Source organism: Momordica charantia (assembly GCF_013281855.1).
Source record: "Momordica charantia cultivar OHB3-1 chromosome 5 unlocalized genomic scaffold, Mcharantia_2.0 BLBB01000005.1, whole genome shotgun sequence".
Classification (NCBI taxonomy): Eukaryota; Viridiplantae; Streptophyta; class Magnoliopsida; order Cucurbitales; family Cucurbitaceae; genus Momordica; species Momordica charantia.
Window position 1 is genome coordinate 9,508,076 of NW_028275163.1, and position 22,470 is coordinate 9,530,545.

The window sequence follows — 22,470 nt, forward strand, 5'->3', positions numbered from 1 at the left end:
AAAAGGACCTATGATGTCTACCCCCCATTGCGCAAATAGCCATGAGGCCGAGATGGGGGTGAGCAGTTAGGGAGGTTGATGGATAATGTTTGCGAAACGCTGGCAGTTGTCACAAGCTTTCACAAACTGCTTTGCATCCTGCTCGACACTGGGCCAATAGTACCCTTGTCGAACCACCTTGGCCGACAACGACCTGGCGCCAGAGTGGTTTCCACACACCCCTTCATGAACTTCCCTAAGAATGTAAAGGTCTTCTTCGGGAATCACACACTTGAGCAGAGGCAGGGAGAAGCCACGTCGGTACAATATTCCTTCTCGGAGTGTGAACCGAGCTGCTCTTCGCGCCATCTTCTTTTGCTCTTTCGGATCTTGCGGTGGGTTTCTTTTGATGAAGTCCACGATTGGGTCCATCCAAGTGGGTGATGAAGTATCAACCTCCATTACATCTGGCTCCTAGATTGAAGGAGTGTCCAAGATCTCGACCGGGACCGATCTAGCCAGGTCGGTCTCATACGCTGATGCCAATTTAGCTAAGGCATCCGCATTAGAGTTTTCAGATCTTGGAACTTGACTCACCTCGTAAGTCTCGAACTGGGCGAGGTGTGATCTGACCTTGCTTAGATATTTTTCCATTCGGGGATCCTTCGTTTGGTACTCTTCCTTAATCTGATTTACAATTAGTTGGGAGTCACTAAAGACCTTAATGTGGTTGGCCCCCAGCCCTTTGGCAACGCGCAGGCCTGCTAGGAGTGCTTCATACTCGGCCTCATTATTTGACGTCCGAAAGTTGAATCGTAGAGCATACTCGAATTGCTCACCTCCTAGTGCGAGCAAGAGGATTCCTGCCCCGCACCCCCTCTCGTTGGAAGATCCATCAACGTAGATCATCCACGGGAGGTCGGACTTGGCCAAATGAGGTGGTGGAGTGAGCTCTGCGATAAAATCTGCCACTGCTTGCGCTTTCAACGCGGTTCTGGGCTCGAACTGGATGTCTTACTCGCTCAACTTTAATGCCCACTTCATCAGACGCCCTGATGTTTCAGGCTTAAGGAAGACATTCTTGAGGGGTAAGTTTGTAAGTACTATAACAGTGTGCGCCTGGAAGTACGGCCTAAGTCTTCGGGTCGAGGTGACTAAAGCGAGGGTCAGCTTCTCCATTTGAGGGTACCTGGTCTCAGCCTCAGTCATGGCCTTACTGGTGTAATAAATAGGGCTTTGGCTCGCACCCTCCTACTTGATCAGTGCCGAGCTGACGGCGTTATCAGATACTGCCAGGTACAAGTGGAGCTTCTCTCCTGGCAATGGTTTTGCAAGTAGAGGTGCCGAGCATAGATAGTTTTTCAACTGCTCTAATGCTTGCTCACACTCTACTGTCCATTCGAACGACCCTTTCTTCCTGAGAAACTTGAAGAAAGGAAGGCACTTGTCCGTTGATCTTGACACGAACCTATTCAAGGCTGCAATCCTGCCATTGAGGCACTGAAGCTGTTTTAGAGTCTTGGGCGCCTCCATCTCGAGCACGGTCTTTATCTTCTCTGGGTTAGCCTCAATCCCACAGTTATTTACCATAAAACCAAGGAACTTTCCCGAGGAGACTCCAAAGGCACACTTGGTCGGATTGAGCTTCATTTGATACTTGCGTAGCACTCCAAAGGCTTCGGTCAGATCGGAAAGATGCGACTTTGACTGCTTGCTCTTGACAAGCATGTCGTCCACATACACTTCCATATTCCGACCGATCTGCTTGGCGAACATTTTGTTCACCATCCTTTGGTAGGTCGCACCTGCATTCTTTAGGCCAAAAGGCATCACCTTGTAGCAGTACAGACCTTGGTCTGTTATGAACGTGGTATGATCTTGGTCTGGCAAGTGCATTTTAATTTGGTTGTATCCGGAGTAGGCATCCATGAAGGTGAGCAGCTCGTGCCCGGCCGTTGCATCCACGAGCTGGTCGATCCTCGGAAGGGGGAAGCAATCTTTTGGGCATGCCTTATTTAGATTTGTAAAGTCCACGCACATCCTCCACTTCCCGTTGGATTTTTTAACTAATACAACGTTAGAGAGCCACTCAGGATACACAATTTCTCGTATATATTCAGCTTTTAAGAGTTTGTTTACTTCCTCAACAATTACATCACTCCTCTCTTTATTTACAGGTCTTCTTTTTTGCTTTACAGGTCGAAATGATGGGTCTATGTTGAGGCGATGCATCATAATTTTTGGGTCGATGCCAGGCATGCCCTCGTGAGACCATGCGAAGACGTCCGAGTTAGACCTGAGGAAGTTGATCAGTTCTTTCCTATCAGTGGCCCCCAGCTTGGTTCCTATGCTTGTTTTTCAGGGCTGAGTAAAGGAACAAGCTCGAGTTCTTCTGTTGGCGGGGAGAGTTGCCTTTTACCTTCCTTTGGCAGGTCTGCTTCGGACTCTTGCAGCTTGCCACGATTGGTTTGCTCTTCCAGGGCGCATACCGCCGACCCTTTAAGCGCGGATGCATAACACTCCCGCGAGGTTTTTTGCTCACCTCGGACCATGCCCACTTCATTCGGGGTTGAGTACTTCAAGACTTGATGCAATGTGGAGGGGACAGCCCGAAATGAGTGGATAATGGGTCTCCCAAAAATGGCGTTGTAGGCCGATCTGCCGTCGATTACCACGAACTCGGCCATCTGCGTTACTTGGGTAGCATCTTGCCCGATAGTTACCGGCAGGTCAATGCACCCTTCTGGGGAGACCGATTCTCCAGAGAATCCAACCAAGGGTGTTGGACTCTTCTTCAGTTGAGACCTAGTCCACCCCAAAGCAAGATATGTTGAGAGGGACAAGATGTTGGCAGACGTGCCTCCATCTATCAACACTCTTCTGACCAGGTCATGATCGATCAGAGAGGCGATCACCAGTGCATCGTTGTGGGGCAAGTGGACCCCCTCCAGGTCGGCATCGCCGAAAGTGATGGAGCAAGTAGGTTTGTGCTCCCTAATGATGCATACCTCGCGCCTGGCCTCGCGAGCTAGCTCCTTCCTCTTGTTTCCGGACTGGCCCCCATTCGGACCTCCGAAAATAGTGTTGATGACCGCAGGTCGGTCCTCTCGTCGAGGCGGCGTTCTTGAACGCTTCCTCTCTTCTTTCTTTTCGACCGAGTTAGACCTCGGTTTTCCCACGAACTTTTTGAAGTAACCATCTTGAATGAGATCTTCAATCTGGCGCTTCAGCTCCCAGCAACTTGTCGTGTTATGGCCGTGATCACGATGAAAACGACAGTATTTCTCTTTGTTGCGCTTTTCTAGGTCTCCTCGGAGCTTCTCAGGTCGCTTGAGGAGCTTTTCCATCCCGCTCTCTTCGATGTTCGTGAGTATCTCGGAGATGGGAATGGTGCTTGAAGTATACCGCTCATAAGGTCGGCTCCGGCTGGGGCCGCTCTCCAACCTACGGTACTCTGTTCTGCTGGCGGAAGAGGACGATCCCTTATCTCTAGACTTGGAATCAGCCTTCCTCTTCTCTTGGCTCAACTTCTTCTGGTCGATCTGCTTCTCAGGTCGGCCAGTTTTGGTTCGGAGGAGCTCTTGCCCATCAATGACCTTCTTCGCCTTCTGTAGGACTTCGACGAAGGTGGTTGGAGCCTCCTCTCCAAGTTTTACTGTTAAGGTCTCATCGGCCAGGCTGGTGAGGAAGTAGCACATGGCCGAATCATCGGAGCAGTGCGCGACCTTCAACTGCTCCTCCTGGAACCTCGTGACATACTCTCTCAGCGTCTCTCTTTCCTTCTGCCTGATAGTGGCGAGATGAGTCGCTGTCTTTCTGTCATAATGCCAAGAAGAGAACTGACTGATGAACTCCTTTCTCAGCTGAGAGTAGGTCGAGATCGACCTAGCCGGCAGTCTTCGATACCACAGGCGCGCGCTACCGGTGAGCGCGATCTGGAAGGCGCGGCACTTGATTGCATCTGTTGCCGCTTGAAAGTCCATGAGGCCTTCGAAGACCTCAACATAGTCTTTAGGGTCCTTAGACCCATCATAAGGCTTCATCGTGGGAGTTTTGAACTTCGGAGGGATTGGAGCCTCCAGGATGTCCGGGGTGAATGGCAATTCTCCCAAGTCGTCATCGTCGAACGAACATTCTTTCTTCTCGCACCTGGCCTTAAGCGCCTCGACCTGCTCATCGAACTTGTGCTTCATCAGGTCGAACTCTTCTCTAGTGATCACAGCTTCTGGTGCTAGAGGCTTGTATTTTGACTGAGCCTTTAGGTTCGAGTTCGAGAACTCTCGGGAGTAGGAAGGAGAGTCTTCTGGCTCCCGAGATGCTCTCTTCTTCTTTTCAGTGAGATGCTTTCTCAGATCGTTGTCCCGCAAGCTGTAATACACTCCTTCAACGTTGGGAATGGGTCGCGGTCGCCAGGTTGGATGGATGGGGCTCCCTTTTCACCAAGTGCGCCCGGGACCCTAGAGGGAGACGCAGTTCGGTTAGCACGCGTTGCCTCGGCGTACATTTCTTCCATTGTGCGCAACCGATGGCGCATATCATCCAACTCGCGCTGGAGAGTAGACAGAGCTTCAGGGTCTGCTGCCTGGTTGGCCCTTTGGGATGTCTTTCTCGAGGTCCCTCCTCAGCCTCTGTTGGCTTTTGAGGGTTTCGGGTGAGCAGGTGGTAGCTCTTGGTTCGCATGGCGGGCAGATCTGCGCGGCAGATCTCCCTCTTGTCCTGCTCAGACCTGGTCCTCGACTATTCTTGCGTCGAGGTCTCGCTGAGTGCTATTATCAGCGTTCACACCCCTCTGTTCTGTCGTATTAGCAGAGCTTGCCGGATGCACCATTGTTGCGTATATTTTCTAGATCGGGATGACTTAGGATGTCCTTCCCCACAGACGGCGCCAAATGTTTATGCAGGAATTTGCACAACGGTTCTTCACGAATCGAGCTCGAACCCGGTCTCCGGTTCCGACCTGAACACTAGAGTGGACCTGCACAAGAGGGTTAGCACTCCGACGCTTAAGTCAGTATAGATCGGACTCCTTATTTAGTTTGAGGTGAGATTTGATCCCTGAGCGTGAAATGAAGTCCTCTATTTATAGGTAATGGATCCGACAGTACACACGATCGACGGTTATGTGTCTTTTTCTCATATCGGACCTGTCGGGTTCCGAGCAGGTCGGACCCTAGTCAGGTCGAACCTTGGTGCCCATAATTAGTCTTTTTTAACGGGCGAACCCGGCCACCCTGGCGGGGCCGAGGTGGACCTAAGCAATCCTTCTTATTCGGTTTCTTCAAACACTAATAAGGGTCTTCCACGTGTCTCGGGTACGTTTACCCCCAAACAATTTTAATTTGGTATTTGGTGTTTGTCATTTGTTGTTTTGTTATTAAAAATACAAAATATAAAAATAACAAAAACTAAAATAATATTAAATTACAATTATGATTTTAAAAATGAAAAGAGAAAATAGAATCTTAAAAATGTAAAACACCTTCCTTTAATTTCTCCCTGTATTTCATCTTTTCTAATTTTCTCCCAACTTCCATATTTATCACTCCCTCTCTCTCCACTCTCCCAATTTTACGTAACTTCTTCATCTCTCCTAACAATATCTCCCTCTCTCTCTCACATTCTCCTCCATCCCACATATTTCTCCATTTTCTTTCTTGTCACATCCTCCCACACTCCCACTAATCTGTCTCACACTTACCCTTCACACGGACAGGAGTACTTTGTGTTTCCTTTCTGTCCAAGTTTCTATAGGTCAATATAAATTTTTTGATTTTTATGGTGAATGGGGGTATCTCCATACAAACAGAAAAAGACACAGGGGAAGTCTCTGTCAATTTAGTTGGAATATCAAAAACCTCCTTCCCACACATACAGGGAGTACTTTTCTTTTGTCTCCAAGTTTTTTTTATGTCTATATAAATTGATTAATTTTTCTTTTAGGGGAGAGAGCAGAAAGGAGAAACACAGAGTGGAGACACACAAAAACACAGAGAACATACATTGAGGTTCACCATATCTTTTGGTCTCTCCAAATTTCCTTTTTTTTCCTTCTTCTTAAAATCTCCTCCAATCGCTGCCCGCTCAATTTTTGATTGAACTCAACATCCTTCAGAAGGTTTGAAATCTCCTTTATTATTATTTTACTATCTTTTCAAATTACTGAATGCATGAGATATACAAGTATTAGATGATGGACACTAAAATCCATTTTACAATTATTATAGGAGATGTTTTTTTTTAGTGTTTTATGCATTGGGACCCTTATGTGATTATGTGACTCTGGTTTTAATTTGTTAAGATGCTTGATTTGATATTAATTTCACACTATGATTAGTTTCATAGATTGGTTACTGTGCATTTGAATTTTTAATGTTGACATCTTCTCATTTTTGTAGATATTGTCAATTTGAATTTCGTTTCCTTTTATTTTTTAATTTTCAAACAATAGGGAGAAATTAAATTTTAAATATTAGTGCAGTGTTTTCCCTATGAGTTTCTTTTATTAAAATTCTAAACTCCTCTTAAAAAATAATTTTACAAAATTTCGAAAACGAATTTCTTAACAAACAACATAAATCAAATTTGAGAATTAGTAGTGTCATCTTTGTGTATTTTCTTAAAATTCATAAATACATGAAAATTCTCGTGCAAATAAAAATTTCCATAATTTTGGAAAAAGTAATGTTCTCTTTATGGATTTTATAAATTCCATAAATACATGAAATTTCCGTTTTAAAATAATTTTAATAATTAAAAATAATTTATCATAAAACAATTTAAACAAATTTCAAAAGTCACTCATTTCTATAAAAAAACAAAAGGGAGATTGAGTAGTGTTCCCTTTTGGAATTTATTAAATTAATCCAATACATGAAATTTCTCCTAAAAACAAATTTCAATATTTTGAATGACATTTTATGTGACTCATAATTATTAAATCATGTTTTATTTCTAAAATGTGGATTAATAAACATGGGACATTTAAAAATAAAATAAATAAACTTTTGTGGACCTTTAATAATTTAATAAATTGGATAATAAAAAAAATACTGGTAACTGTTTTCACGGCTGTTGTAGGGTGCTAATACCTTCTCTATACACAAATGACTCCTGAACTCAATCTGAATTGCATAGACTAATTTACGTTTCGTCTAATTGGGTGACCAATCACACCCTCAACATGATTTGTGGCCACTCCAAAATCTTTTATTTTAAGAGACTCTTAAAAGAGGACGTCGACCGTTCCGCGTCGCGATCAAGTTGCGACATATATAATTCTATTTTCTTGATTAAATAGAAGAAACAAAAAATAAAAAATGGAAACGTTACCCGACCCTTAAACACTTATTAAAATTCAGAAACAAACCGAACATAATTTAACATTATAATTTAACAAAAAAAACTATTTATTTGTTAATTTTCCAAAGATTAGATCTTAATGATTATATGAAAAATAAAGTGATAAATTCAAATCTAATATGCATGTATATGTACAAATAAATATTTTACACATTTTAACCGATTGACAAATTGTTTTACTAACATCAAAAGATACTATAATGATTTTTCTAGTACAATATGCAAGAGCGGGAATCAAATTCATGACCTCTTCTGATAGCAGATAGATGTCATAACTCATTGATCTACGAGAAGCATAATAATTTTTAATTTCCACGTAGTGAAACATCAAAGTAGTAGTTTGTTTATTAATTTTGAAAAAGCAAGCAAATTAAAAATAAAATAAAGTGGGAATCTATTGTATTATGGATGCACACTTTTTTTAGAATAATATATATTTGTTTCATTAGCCCTTTTTTATTTCCTCCAAACACAAATATCTCTTGTATCCACTCACCAAGATATGCAAAAGCTTAGTAGCTAAGGAAGGAAATCAAACTTTTCTCCCACTTTATTTGTTTGTTTGCTTTTTTTTTTCCCTGTAATTTTACTGTCTTTCTCGCCCCCTTTTGAATTCCTGTCAATGTTCTAAGAGACCTTAAAAACGTGTCTATTCTATAGATCTATTATTTTATTTTAGTCCTTGAACCCTTTAAAAAAACAATTATTTTAATTTGATCGTTGCTATTACTCTGTCATCTAACATATTTTTTTCACTTAATTATTCACTTTAATCAACCCATGAGTCGCTCAAATACAATGTCCACATTGACATGTTAATAATAATTAATATTTTAAACCACATTATTTATCTATTAAACAAATGATAAATAATAATAACTAAAATAGTTGTTTTGTAAATTTGAAGGACTAAATAGATATTTTGGAAGTTAAAGGGCAAAAATAAACAAGGATATTTTAGCCTCTAATATTTAAGTATCTTTAAATTTAGTTCCTATTTTATTTTAAATGTTTTATTTTAATCCTTTATGTTTTGACTTTTTTTCTACCTAGAAGAGAAGATATGGTAGTGAGCAAATTTTGTGGGAAAAAAAATTATATTTGCATGGGAACGTTTGTAACCGAGCAAAAAACCACTAGTTTATTACAAATTTTTTATTATTTATAATTTGGCCTCATCAAATTAGAAATTAGTTTACAGTATATATCTACACAATTCTAGCTAGGGTTAATTTATAATTAATTACTTTCGCTGTACTAAAACTTACAAATAATTAGATCACTTCTTTTAGTCTAATTAAAATAGCAAAAAAGGATATCAAGGGCTCGTTTGGTAACGTTATTGTTTATTGTTTCTCGTTTCCAATTTTATTAAGAATTCTAAGTATTTGACAACTATTTACGTTTCTTATTATTATTTTTAATATTCTCAAAATTGTATAGAAATTTTGGAAACAACAAAAACAATCTTTTTGTTTCAAAATTGTTCCAACAAAAATAAAGATCTTGTTTTATCATCTTAAATCTATGGGTGTTTTCAGGAGACCTGCAATTCACTCTTCTTTATTAAAAAAGAAACAAAAAACGAGAAACAAGAACATTACCCAACGGATTCTTAAATAGTTAAATGTGTGACCTCATATTATTAAAATAATAATAATAATATGAAATATCATGGATTAGTACCTTGGATGCATAACATAGAAATTACATGAAACATGATCAGTACATGCCTATTTCCAATTGCTACTTTCTTATTTTATCCAAATCTTTATCTTTGACCTAATGAGGCAAAGTACAATTAATTGAATTTCTATATTCCTAATTCATCCGAGTACGTAGTAGTAGTAATATATATACAAACACACGTTGTAATAATATATATAAAAGTCCAAATCAAAGATAATGCAATGACTTTGGGTGGGTAATCCCTTTGTAAGTGAATCCGCTATCATAAAGTTTGTTCCAATAAATATGTGGTCACTTTGTACTCTTTTCTTCACAACTAGAAACTTTACGTCTATATATTTAGACTTAGAAGCTGATTGAATTTCTACTGTTATTGGAATATAGCACGGTTGACTTATCGTCACAATAAATGTTGAGTGGTCTTTTAACACCCTCTAAAATCCATAGCCCCATGACAAATTTTGTAGCCATATTCCACGATTTCATGACTCATAACAAGCTACAGATTTTGCCATCATCATGGACGAAGTTATGAGTGTTTATTTGACAACTCCTCCAAGATATAGCTCCAACGACCAACGATAAATATAGCCTGACACAGATCTCCTACTATTTTGACATCCAACATAATCTTTTGTTTTGTCCCTTGCAAATATCTCATAACCCGTTTTGGTGGTTTCCATTGATCCATACCATGGTTATTCAAGTATTTGTCCAACATCTCAACAATGTACACAATATACAGACACATATATACTTGAGAACGATCCCGATATATTTGAATTCTTAGTAATACACAAATAACTTTCTATTAAGTAATAACACCATAAATACAACAACCAAACCGAACATAACTCAAGTAGTTTAGGTACATATCTCTTACCAAAAAGTTATGAATTCGAACCCTCACTCCTACATGTTGTACTCAAAATTTTCGATTTCTCGAATTTTTAGTATTACTTCTTTCACTCCAAATCTTTTACCTCTATCTAACATAACACTCTTTTTTATCTCTCTAAATTTTAATATTTTCTCAAACTTTTTTTCTTTTAAATTTTACCTTTGTAACTTCTATTTCTCTTTCTAATCCTTTTTTTTAAAAGTAAATATGGCTCAAACTTTTTGCTATCTTAAATTTTTGGGTGATTGTAGTTGGTAGCAAAAATATTTTATGTATTTGAAAAATGTCACCAGCATTTCAAAATTTCAAATATAGCAAAATATTTGAATTTTTATTATTCCAATTTTACCCTTATGATATATGATATATATCTATATCTGATATACATCCAATATATATTTATATCTGATATACATTCAATTTATATCTGATGTATATCATACATGAAATCTATATCTAATGTACATCCGATGTAACTCTGATATACTTCCGATATACATTCGATGTATCCCTAATATATGGTATCAGATGTACCATGATATACATTATCAGATATACCACTGATATACATCAAATGTACGTATTATACCACTGATATATATATATATGATGTACTCCTAATTTTTGATATACTAAATATATTTCCAACTGATATGCTATTTGCAACTGATATACTAAATATAAGGTATATCAAATGTTTGACTTTTATTGGTATATCAGCTGTTTAAATTATAGATTATCATTTCAATTTGTTGATTAATATACTAATATTATCAATAATGTTGATTACTATATCACTACTATTTATTCAATATTAATATTAATTAGATACTAAATATAAGGGATATCAACTGTTAAATTTATAAAGTATATCAAAATTTTAACTTATCTTTTTGGACGTTCATGGTCCACATAAACCTTTTATATAATAACTTTATATTTCAAAAATAAAAAATAAAAAATCTTGCACCATTGTTTTCATATGAAAAAAATATTGGATATAATAGTATGATATCAACACACATATATATAGTTATATTAATAGATATAATGATTATACAAGAGGTATATAAGTGGTAAATTAGAAGCATATTAAGTATATATCAGTGTTATATTAGTGGTAAATCATAAAAGAAGTTATATCAGTAGATACCATAATTATATCAGTGGTATATCATTTGTATATCAATAGTAGATTAGAGACATATCAAATATATATGTATTGTATCAACGTGGTAATCAATGGTTATCATATGTATATCAGTGGTAAGACATGTTAGAAGTTGAATAGATATCATGGTTATACCAGAAGTAAATCAATTGTATATCATATCATGTTTAAAAAGTTTGTTTTTGTCTTTCTAAACTTTTACTTTTATGTCTCTACATTAGGGAGGACAAAAATCCTCCCAAGATTGGTACTCGCTCAAAGAATAGGAAGTGCATTTCCCACCATGATCCACTCCTTGATTCCATTTTTTTTTAAATGAATATATATGTTATTAACTATTTTACTAAACTAATGATAAAATATTAAATAGTTTTTAAAACTAATTATTTATACTAGTAACAATAATTTTTATATATTTAGTAGACTTTTTTTTTTCTTTTTTTTTTGAATTTTATAAATAATTACAATAATTACTAAACCAATATTTGTTCTCGTGAAGATCTTCATCTCGGATTCCTCGACCTGGATCTCGATTTACGAAATCAAAGAATGAGGCGGGTATGAGGAATAAAATTTCTAGAAGGAAGAGGATGGGAGGGCGTGCCCGACTACCCCCGTCTCGTTGTATAGATAGCATATCTCTTGATTCTCTACTTTACATAGATTTTTCCTCCCTCTCTAGCATATCTCTTGATTCTCTAACTTTTTAAAAACATCAAAGCAAAAATGGTTATCAAACATGGTTGTTTTTGTTATCGAAAAACTAAAAACAAAAAACCAGTTATTAAACATATCGTTTTTGTTTTTTAAAAACTAAAAACTTAAAACTTAAAACAAAAAAACAGAAAACAAAAGGTAGGAAACCAAAAGCCCAAAAATAAAAATCGTTATAAAATGGGTCCTAATATTTCATAGTATTTATATTCTTTTGTCTAAAAAAATTATAGTTCTTTTAATAGTAATATTTTATTTCTGGAGATAAAATGAAAAAGTAACATTTATTTTAAATAAAAAAATAACATTTATTTAAATTGAATTAAAATGAAAAAAGAATTGCAATATAACATTCTATTGGCTTGAAAAATATTGGTGTTTTTAATGGGTAATATTGCTTTAAAAAAAAGTGGTAGAAGACATGTCTTAAAGAGACGATATAGATGTTTTTATAAAAAAAAGCAACATGGCTACATGTTATTCTCTAAGAGACGACATACAACGCCACATATATATTGTCCGTCGTCTCTCACTAGTTAAAGTAGAGTATGTTGTATTTGGAGAAATCTATGAAGTATTATTTTTGGAATAAGTTTGGATTTGAAAATATTTTAAAATAAGTTTGAGAAATAGTAACTGGTTTGTTATTTTTTGTCTTATGTTTCCATTTTTCAAAATTTTCAAAATATAAATAAAAAGATGGTTTGTTTTCTGCATAAAAAATATATATATTTTTTAAAATTAAATAGAAAGTAATAATTTTGGATATTTTAGTTTTTTTTAATTTACATTTCAATAACTTTTTTTTTAAATTTAAAAATTGAGATAGAAAAAACGAAGAGAAATGAAACTACAAACATTTTTCCATTTCTTTTATTCAATAAAAAATGAAAAAAAAAATCACCGAGCACATTTTTTATTTAAAATAAATAAGAAATGAAAAAGGAAAAACTACCAAAAAAAACAAACAAAAAACAAAAAACTCAATCAAGCAAGAGTTAATGAGCCCGAAAAACTATATTTTAACCATGCATAGATGTGATTAAAACAACGCATTGAATAAATTGATTCGTTATTCAATTTCCTACAATAGTGTGTATATAGTGATCTATTAAAAGAAAACATATATAAAATTTTATATGCATGGCACCTTCACATCTCATAATCAACTTTTTATAGATAATTTTATATGCATGGCTTTCACACCGACCTTGTGTATCTAAAGTTCATGTCAATTTGCCCACTTTTCAGATAAAGCAACTAAAACAAATGATGCCCAACTTCTTAGCTTCGTGTATGGATACTACTCACAAATCACAATATATCAATATTCTATTTAAAGAAAATAATATTTTTTTACAAGACAGCTACTTAGGCTTATTTCTGAAAATCACACCTTGGATTGCAAAATATTATATGTACCTTAAAAATTACAAGTGCTTTATTTAAAAAAAATGTCACAAAGGCTTTCTTTTCTTCTCGATCCGTCTTACGTGATGATTCATATTATTTTGTTATTAGTTTATTTACCTTGTATTTTTTTTAGTACAACATGTGCAGGGATTCAAACGCGACTTTTTAGTATAAGTGTCTTAACCAGTTGAACGTTCAGGCTAATTTATTTATGTTGTATTTAATAAATAAGTTACATGTAACAAATGTTGTGTTTGGAAGTGACGGTAAAATTAATGATTTTTAAAAAGTAGATTTAAATATAATTGATTTTCCAAAATTATCATCCAGCGATACTTTAAAAATCAATTTAAAATAATTTTAAACTTTCCTAAAGTCAAATTTTTAATTTGCTGATGGATGAAAATGTAATTGATTTTGATAATCAAAATCACTCTTAAATACACCGGATCAGTCACACTAAAATTAAATCATATTCACAGCGAGTATAGGAGTTTTGTTGAGGAAAAGTTGGTGAATCCAATTAGCTACAACTCATTTAGTTTATGGGAATTTACTTTACGTATATACGAAGCTCTCTTTATTTTTGTTTCTTGTTTTTTTATTTTTATTTTTAATTTTTCGATGGTCACTCACCACCCACTTTCACTTTCACTTTCGCCCCCTGAATCTCTCATGTGCTGCGAACAAAAGCAGCTGCTTCCTTTTTTGCAAATTTTCCTTTTTCTCCATTAAGTTTCCTTTTAGCTTTTTCTATATATAAATATTACACACTAATGCAATTCCCTCATGCCACTCACTACTCCTCACAAAATGAAGAACAAGGCCTCTAATTTGCTGAAGAAAATCACGTCCGTTTTCAGTGTCATAGCCAAGGCCAAATCCATGGCCGTCAACTCCAAATTCAGCCCCACCAAAGCCCGCCTCCTCGTGCTCTCCATGCTCAAGACCAAGAAACTTGTCATGGATTCCCTCTCCAACAAAATCCACACCGTTCTCGGCCAGCACGACCGCAATAACAACGACGACGACCGTAACAAGGCCATTGTCCTCTACGACCATAACCAGTACCGGGCGAGCCGGGGCGTGGTGATGGTGGCCGAGGGCGAGGAGGAGGACAAGTATCCGGATTTGACACACTCGCTGTTCGACGAAGAAGATGATTACGACATCGACGATGCGAAGCTGCAGGCGGCGGGCGGTTCGATCATCGACATGATGAGGAACTCCAAGGAAGGGGAGGAGTTCAAGCTGGAGGAAGAGATTGATGAGGCTGCAGACTTGTTTATAAAGAGGTTCCGCAAGCAAATACGCTTGCAAAAGCTTGAATCTTTCAAGAGACTTCAAGAGATGCTGGCCAGAGGGACTTGAATCTTTCATTATATTAATTCATATTATATATTATATAATTATATTAACCTAATCTCGTCCCTATTAATGGGTTAAGTTACAAATTTTGTTCCTATAGTTTAGATATGGTTTCAATTTTGGTCGGTAAGTTTTAAAAATTTCCAATTTAGTCTATGTGATTTGAGCTTATTTTCAATTTGGTTTCATATAATTTGAATTTAGTTCCAATTTAGTCCGATCATTTTAAAAGTTCAATTTGAGTGGTATGGTTTAGTTAAACTTCAAAAAAGTTTTTGCCTTTATCAAATTGAGAATTTTTTTCTGTTCATTAGTTGATATTTTCTATTTAACTAATTTATATTAGTTTAATGTACTACAAGTAGTTGGGTAAAGACTATATTCTTAGATCGATTTTTTGGTCGGTAAAACACAATTTAGAAACAATTTATGAGATTTGACTAAATACTAGGACAAAATTGAAACTAAACCAAAATCATACCCATCAAATTAAAAATTTTAAAACTATAGAGATAAAACTAAATTAAAACTATATCCAAGCGGATAATTTAACCTTATTAATTTTTGTTATTTTATTTTAAAAACGATTAGGCGATAAGTAGTTGCAAGCTAATTGGCAAACTATAACAAAATGTTTTTTTAGTTCGACATGTGGGGGATCGAATTCATAACCTCTTAGTTCGAGATATATATCAATTAGCACTGAGCAATGCCTCCTTTGGCAAACTATCACTATAACAAATCTGGTTTTTAATGACGGTCAAAATAAAAACACGGAGGAATCAATGACGGACAGGGAAAAAAAGGCGTTTAAATTTAAAAGAAAAAATAAACAAGGACACTCGTATTGATGACGGTCACCTGACCGTCATTGTTATCTTTTAGTGACGGGAAATACCCGTCATGAAAATCCGAATTTGTTGTAGTGTATAAAAAATGTTGGAATGGATGGAATTGAAAGCCTGAAACCATATATAAAAATCAGAATTACTGTCATTTCGGAGAGCAGGCTCTTGTTTTTACTGCCTTTATTCTCTATTCTCAAGACTATAACCCTTTTGTTTTCTAATTTTTGTTTTTTAAAGTTGAGTTTATTTGATAGTAATTTTCTTTAGATGTATATAATTAAAGGCCCAACTGCACTGTAACATAATGCTGGTTAATTAAATAGTCTACGCTATATAAAATAATAAGTTAAAAAAAAGAAGTAATTGTGATTAAGTTGGCCAATTAGGGCCTGCAGGCGGAGGCTGAAAAGCTCCGATGGGCTGAGGCTGCCATGGCCGCCAAGCTGAAGGATGAAGACTTTTTGGATGTCAAATTCCATGAGTAGTTGGGCTACACAGCAAGGCGCTGGCTGACAATGGCTTCAAGTTCGCCGTCGCGTACTTTGAAAAGAACCACTGCGAGCTAGATCTCCTCTGCCTCAAACGTGCCTACGTTAAGTCGTGGACGATCTCTCCAGATGGCACTGTGACCCCTGAAGAAGTCATACAGGCCGGGGTGAAGAAGTTGGACGAGCTCGTCTTGGTGGCCCCCTTGGACAATGATCCTTTGGCCGAGGTGGCTCAGTCCGACCTCCTGGACAAGGGACCCCACTACTTCTTCCTTGTTCTTCCTGCTGTCGCTTTTTCTTTTTTTTTTCCTATGTTTTCTATGTTTTAAGGTTCGAGGCCTTCTCCTCGGTGAATTTTTAATGAATCTTTGGTGCATTTATCCTTCACTTTGTGTTGCTCTTCTCTCTCTTTCCTTGTTTGACTTTGTACGTCCTATCTAGCTCGTACTTTCGCACTTAGCAAGCATTGTCGCTTTGATACTTAAATAACAAAACGTTCTAGGCCCCCATTTAAATGTTGCTTGTTTTAGCTATAAAAGAGTTGCATTTAAATTTCTTGTAATTACGTAATGCGCTTGAACAACTCGCTAGGCTATACTTAGCGGCAGTAAATGCGTAGATGTTACGTGTTCCATGGGTGAGGGAGCTGCTTCCCTTCGAGGCTGCTCAAGGTATACGTTCCAGGTCGCTTCTCGCCCTTCACCTGATACGAGCCCTCCCAGGTTGGCTATAGAGCTCCCCCTTTTTGGAGGACTTTGGGTAGTACGAGGTCGCTAGGTCGGAAGCAACGCGGCTTGACCCTTGCGTCGTAATGTCACTTCATTCGTCTCTGATACTCAACTAGTTTGAGCTGTGAGGTATCCCTTCTTTCTTCTAAGAGATCAAGATTCAAGCGAAGCTCTTCGTCGTCTGATGGTGCATCGAGGGCTTCAGTCCGAGCTGTAGGGAGGTCGATCTCGACTGGCACCACGACCTCTGAGCCGAAAGCCAGGGCGAATAGGGTTTCCCTTGTGGAGTTTCGGGTGGTTGTTTGATACGACCACAGCACTTCTGGCAGTTCTTCGACCCATCTGCCCTTTCGGTCCTCCAGCCTTAACTTCAGGCCGCGCTTAATGATATTGTTGACGGCCTCCACTTAGCCATTGGCCTATGGATAAGTCGGGGAAGAGAAAAAGTGCTTTATTCCAAGCTCTGCGCAAAAACTTGCATTGTCGGAGACAATGGCATACGGTATGCCGAACCTGCAGACGAGGTTCGTCCATACGAAGCTCGTGATATTGGCCTCGATTATGGTGGCCAACGGCTCGGCCTTTGCCCACTTGGTGAAATAATCCACGGCCACTACGACAAACTTTGTTTGGCCTTTCCCGGTCGGTAGGGGTCCAATTAGGTTGATTCCCCATTGGGCAAAGGGCCACAGGGCCAAGATCCGCGTGAGGAGCTCGGACGGCTGATGGATTGCCGTGGCGAACCTTTGGCATTGCTCGCCCAGTCGAGCGAACTCCATAGCGTCGCGCCCCATGGTGGGCCAGTAGTAGCTCTGCCTGACCAGCTTGGCTACAAAAGACCGGCCTCCGACATGATTACCACACACTCCCTCGTGGATCTCCCTCAGGGTATAGTTCGTTGTCCAGTTCTAGGCACCTTAGCAGTGGAAGGGAGAACTCGCGATTGAATAGCATATCGCCCCGGAGGGTCGTATCCCGCTGCTTTGCGCCGCATCTTCTTGAGGTCGGCATGTTCTGGAAGTTCTTCTCCCCTGAGGAAGGCCTTGATATGATCCATCCAGGTCGGTGCCGTAGCTTTAATATTCATTGCCTATAGTTCTTGAACTGAGGAGGCCACCAAGATTTCGACTGGAGCTAACCTGGGCAGCTCGGTTGGGTAGGAAGATGCTAGCCTAGCCATAGCGTCGGTGTTGGCATTCTCTGCCCGAGGTATTCGCTCTATGGTGTACTCTTGGAGGCGAGACAGCAGGTCACACACCTTATGCAGGTATCTCTCCATCTTGCCATCTTTGGCCTGATATTCCTCTGTGATATGATTGACTACGAGCTACAAGTCGCTCTGTATATCTAAGCACGTGGCACCCATGGCTTCAACCATACACAACACTACTATCACTACTTCTTACTCGGCCTCGTTATTTGAAGCTGAGAAATTTAACCTTATCGCGTACTCGAACCGATCTCCATTGGGTGCTTGGAGAAGGATTCCGGCCCCACTGTCTTTTTGGTTCCAGGATCTGTCGGCATGTAGGACCTATCGGTTTAGGTCGTTGTTGCCCGAGCTTGGGAGCAGAGTGAGCTCGGTGATGAAGCCTGCCACCGCTTGCCCCTTTATCGCAGTTCTTGGTTCGAAGCCGATGTCGTACTCACTTAGGTCGAGAGCCCACTTCATGAGTCTCTTCGAGGTCTCGGGCTTTTAGAAGACCTGTTTCAATGGGAAATTGGTAAAAACCTTCCCTTTGTGGGCTTGGAAGTAGGTTGAAGACGTCGCGTTGCAACAGTTAGTGCTAGGTTAGTTGGCACATCGCCGTTAGTGTTCTGATCCACTTACTAGCAAAGACGGTATAACGTTCCCCCTTGACTTGACTCTCCTACGCATGCATGTCGTGGTGGACAGAGAGACCCACACAAGGTAAGGAATAACTTTTCCATTTGAGGGTACCGAGTATCGGCGTCCGTCATGGTCTTGCTCGTGTAGTATGTAAGGCTCTGTCAGTCGTCGCTTTGCCGCACCAGTGCCGAGCTCACTGCACCTGTAGACACGGCGAGGTAATAGTGCGAGCTCTTCGCCTAGTAGCGGCTTTGATAGCAGCGACGCAGAGCCCAAATAGCTTTTGAGCTCATCGAATGCGACTTGGTATTCAGGAGCCACTCGAAACGATCTTTCTTGCGCAACACCTTGAAGAATGGCAGGCACTTGTCCGTAGACCGTGACACGAAACGATTTAGCGTGGCGATTTTTCTGTTGAGGCATTGAAGTTGCTTCAAATTCTGGGGCGGTTGTATATCTAGCACGACTCGGATTTTTTCTGGGTTAGCCTCTATCCCACGCTGGTTGACCATGAATCCGAGGAATTTCCCAGAGGAGACCCCAAAGGCGCATTTCTCTAGGTTGAGCTTTATTTGGTATTTTTGGAGGACTTCAAAGGTCTCTTCCAGGTCGGTAATATAAGAGGTCATCTTCTTGCTCTTCACAAGCATGTCATACCTCCATGTTTCGACCTATCTGATCGGCAAACATCTTATTGACCATGCGTTGATAGGTCGCCCCTGCATTCTTAAGTCCAAAGGGCATGACCTTGTAGTAGCAGAGCCCTTGGTCGGTGATGAACAATGTATGCTTTTGGTCAGGGATGTGCATCTTAATTTGATTATACTAAATAGGCGTCCATGAAGCTTAAGAGCTCGTGCCTTGCCGTTGCGTTGACCAGCTGGTCAATCCGTGGAAGGGGGAAACTGTCATTTGGGCATGCTCTGTTTAGGTTAGTGAAGTCCACACACATTATTCATTTTCTGTTTGATTTCTTGACTAGCACTATAGTCGAGAGGCACGCAGGGTAGTTAAATTCTTTGATATATTCAACTTTAAAAAATTTTTGGACTTCTTCTACAATTGCTGAGCTTTTTTCAGCGTTTACAAGTTGTCTCTTTTGTTTTACAGGTCGTATAGAAGGATCTATGTTCAGATGATGAACTATGATGTTAGAGTCAATTCCCGACATGTCTTCGTGTGACCAGACAAAAACGTCTACGTTGCTTTTGAGGAAATGGATGAGTTCTTCCTTCTCGGTTGCCTTCAACTTCGTGCCGATGCTCGCGCACTTCTCTAGGCCGAGCAGAGGGACAAGTTCCAATTCCTCTGCAGGCTCTCAACGGCATTGCAAGCGGGCTTGAGGGCTGCCACATAGCACTCCCTCGAAGTTTTATGTTCGACTCTCACCATTCCCACCTCCTTGGGAGTTGGGTACTTCATCGCCTGATGTACTGTGGATGGCACGACTTGTAGGTCGTAGACGATAGGTCGGCCGAATATTGCATTGTACGCCGACCTGGCTTCATTCACCATAAATTTTGCCATCTTCTGGACTTGGTGCTCTCCTTCTCCCAGGGTTATGGGAAGACTAACGCATCCTTTCGGGCTAAATAGTTCTCCTACAAAACCAACAAGTTGAGTGGGGTTCGGCCTGAGTTGGCCTCGCTCCCATCCTAGAGCGACGTAAGTGGAAAACGATATAATATTAGTGGAGGCACCTCCGTCGATCAGTATGCACCCGACCGTCATGTGATCGATCTGGGCTTCAATGACTAAAGCGTCATTGTGAGGGTTGTGCAGTCCTTTCATGTCCTCGTCCGAGAACGAAATCTGGTAAGGGACGAGCTATGTGTAGCTCACGCACATTTCATGGCAGGCCTCTCTTTCCAGCGCTTTGCGTTTGTTACCGGTTTGACCCCCACTTGGTCTTTTGAAGATCATGTTGATCACGGTAAATTGGTCTGGACGCTTTGGGGGAGACCGCGGTCTCTCTCTTTCCGTCCTTTCTCCTCTTGAGCTACCTTCTCCGTTTCCTCCTCCGATGGGAGCCCGTCCCACGTGCTTCTTGAAGTACCCCTTCTGAATCAGTCTTTCGATCTACCTTTTCAGCTCGTAGCAATCGGAGGTGTCGTGGCCGTGATCCTTGTAGAAACGGCAAAATTTTATTCTATTGCGCTTCTTAGGGTCTCGGCGCATAGGGTTGGGCTCGGTTAGTAGATCGAGGTTCGAGTCTTGTATGTTTCTGAGAATTGTAGCCACCGGGACGTTCAGAGGTGTAAAATGGTCATACATTTTAGGTCGTTCGCGTTTCTGGTTCTGCTTCTGTCAAGATTTGTGGTCACATTGCCATGGACGCTAGGTTGAATGAGTTCTCTTGTTCGACCTCTCCTTTCACTTGCATAGTTGGTTCTCGGCGGCTCCTCCCTTGATTGAATGAGTTCGCTTGCCTACATGAATTTCCTAGCTCGCTCTATGCTGGCCTTAAGGGTGAGCTTCGGCTTCTTGGCGAGTGACCATTTCAGCTACTCGTGCTGGACACCTGAGGCGAATGCCGAGCAGGCGTACTCTTCGTTGCAGGTCACCGTGATCTATGCAGCGAGGAACCTCCTGACGTAGTCTCTCAAGCTTTCGCTCGCCTTCTGCCTTATCGTGAGCAGATACTAAACCGGGTGTTGGGTCTCCTGCTGAGCCGTGAACTAGGCCACAAAGGCCTTGAGGAGCTGATTCCAAGAGGAAATGGAGTGGGGCGTGAGCTGCCAGTACCATTTCCTTGCGGACCCTTTCAAAGTCACAGAGAACGCCTTGCACTTCATCGTGTCAGGGAGGCGTGGAAGTCCATCAGTGACTCGTAGGTGTCCACGTGGTCCACTGGGTCGGCGGATCCATCGTACTTGTCGAAGCTTGGGAGCTTCCCCTTGGATGAGATTGACGCGGTCAAGATAGCCTGAGTGAAGGGTGGCTCGTCGGCCTCGTCATCATTTGAGACGAGTTTGCCCTGGACCTTTCGGAGGTCGTTCTTGAACTCTTTCCAGAGCTGCTCGAACTGTGGCAACAGGTCCCCGTTGTTGACCGACTCCGACCTTGTCGGGGGATCGTCTCTGTTGGAGTATTTCTGACCTAGCACATTGCGAAGGTCTCGTTCGTTCAGTTAGGAGAGACGGGCGTGCATGTCCTTTAGCTCTCGAGGGCGGTCGTTTCCCCTGAGGACAAGCTTCAACAGATTGCGCCCCATCGATCTCTCTTGGTTTGTTCCGGTACCCTTCGCCTTTCCTCTTCGGGGATCGCTGGATTTCGAGCTTAGGGAGTGGCACCCCTACTGTCTGTAGTGCCTTGGTGAGGGTTGTGCCCTGAGCCCTCATGGCATTCATTTCTTCTTGCGGGTCGAATACCACCTGGACATGGAGACGAGACTTTGACCTTTGGGAATCATCCCGGGTCTTTGGTTTCTGACCTGCCGGCGGTTGGAGACAACTGACCGAGCTTTCGAGTCTTTGGAATGGTGATTGCTCAATGTTTGGGAACCTTCCGTCATGACTAGCGGTTGAGCGATCTACTTGATCTGGCTGGGACAGTTGTCCCCATAGACGGTGCCAACTATTGATGCAAAATTCAAGGTACAGAACACGAGATTGGAAGTCGGCTGGCGGCACTTGGAGGATTTTTTGAGGTACCTGCAAGGAGGTAGGCCACTCCGACGCCCAAGTTAGTATTTAAGCCGAACTAAGCGGGTAAGCATCAGACAAGTTTTTCATACCTGGGGACATGGATGAGTGGTGTATTTATAGCAGTAGATGGGGTAGGTGTATGTCCCATCAGTTTATTTCACTGCTCGAGGAGGAGCCCGTTGAGCGACCGTCACTCCTTGGTAGTGACCGGTCCATTCCTCGCTTTTGAGGATGAGGCTTAGCGGTTTCCTTCCTCGTCAAAGTGACGGTCGGCCCTTCGGATCTCGGTTCATCCAGGTCAGGCGTGCGTGGTTAACCCCCAACACCATGGTTC

At 40.3% G+C, this 22,470-nt stretch overlaps 2 protein-coding genes across 2 annotated transcripts; one reads left to right on the forward strand and one right to left on the reverse strand.

Annotated features, from left to right (window-relative positions):
• Window positions 1–2,324: 2,324 nt before the first annotated feature.
• Window positions 2,325–3,962, reverse strand: LOC148211260 (uncharacterized). Its single transcript, XM_088124348.1, has 3 exons — window positions 3,739–3,962; window positions 2,840–3,657; window positions 2,325–2,719 (listed from the first exon to the last, which is right to left on the reverse strand). The coding sequence occupies exons 1-3, from the start codon at window positions 3,960–3,962 to the stop codon at window positions 2,325–2,327; spliced, it is 1,437 nt and encodes a 478-aa protein (XP_087980474.1).
• A 10,067-nt stretch (window positions 3,963–14,029) lies between these two features.
• On the forward strand, window positions 14,030–14,803 carry LOC111024902 (uncharacterized). Its single transcript, XM_022302721.2, has one exon. The coding sequence runs from the start codon at window positions 14,040–14,042 to the stop codon at window positions 14,595–14,597; it is 558 nt and encodes a 185-aa protein (XP_022158413.1). The 5' UTR covers window positions 14,030–14,039; the 3' UTR covers window positions 14,598–14,803.
• The last annotated feature ends 7,667 nt before the right edge of the window (window positions 14,804–22,470 follow it).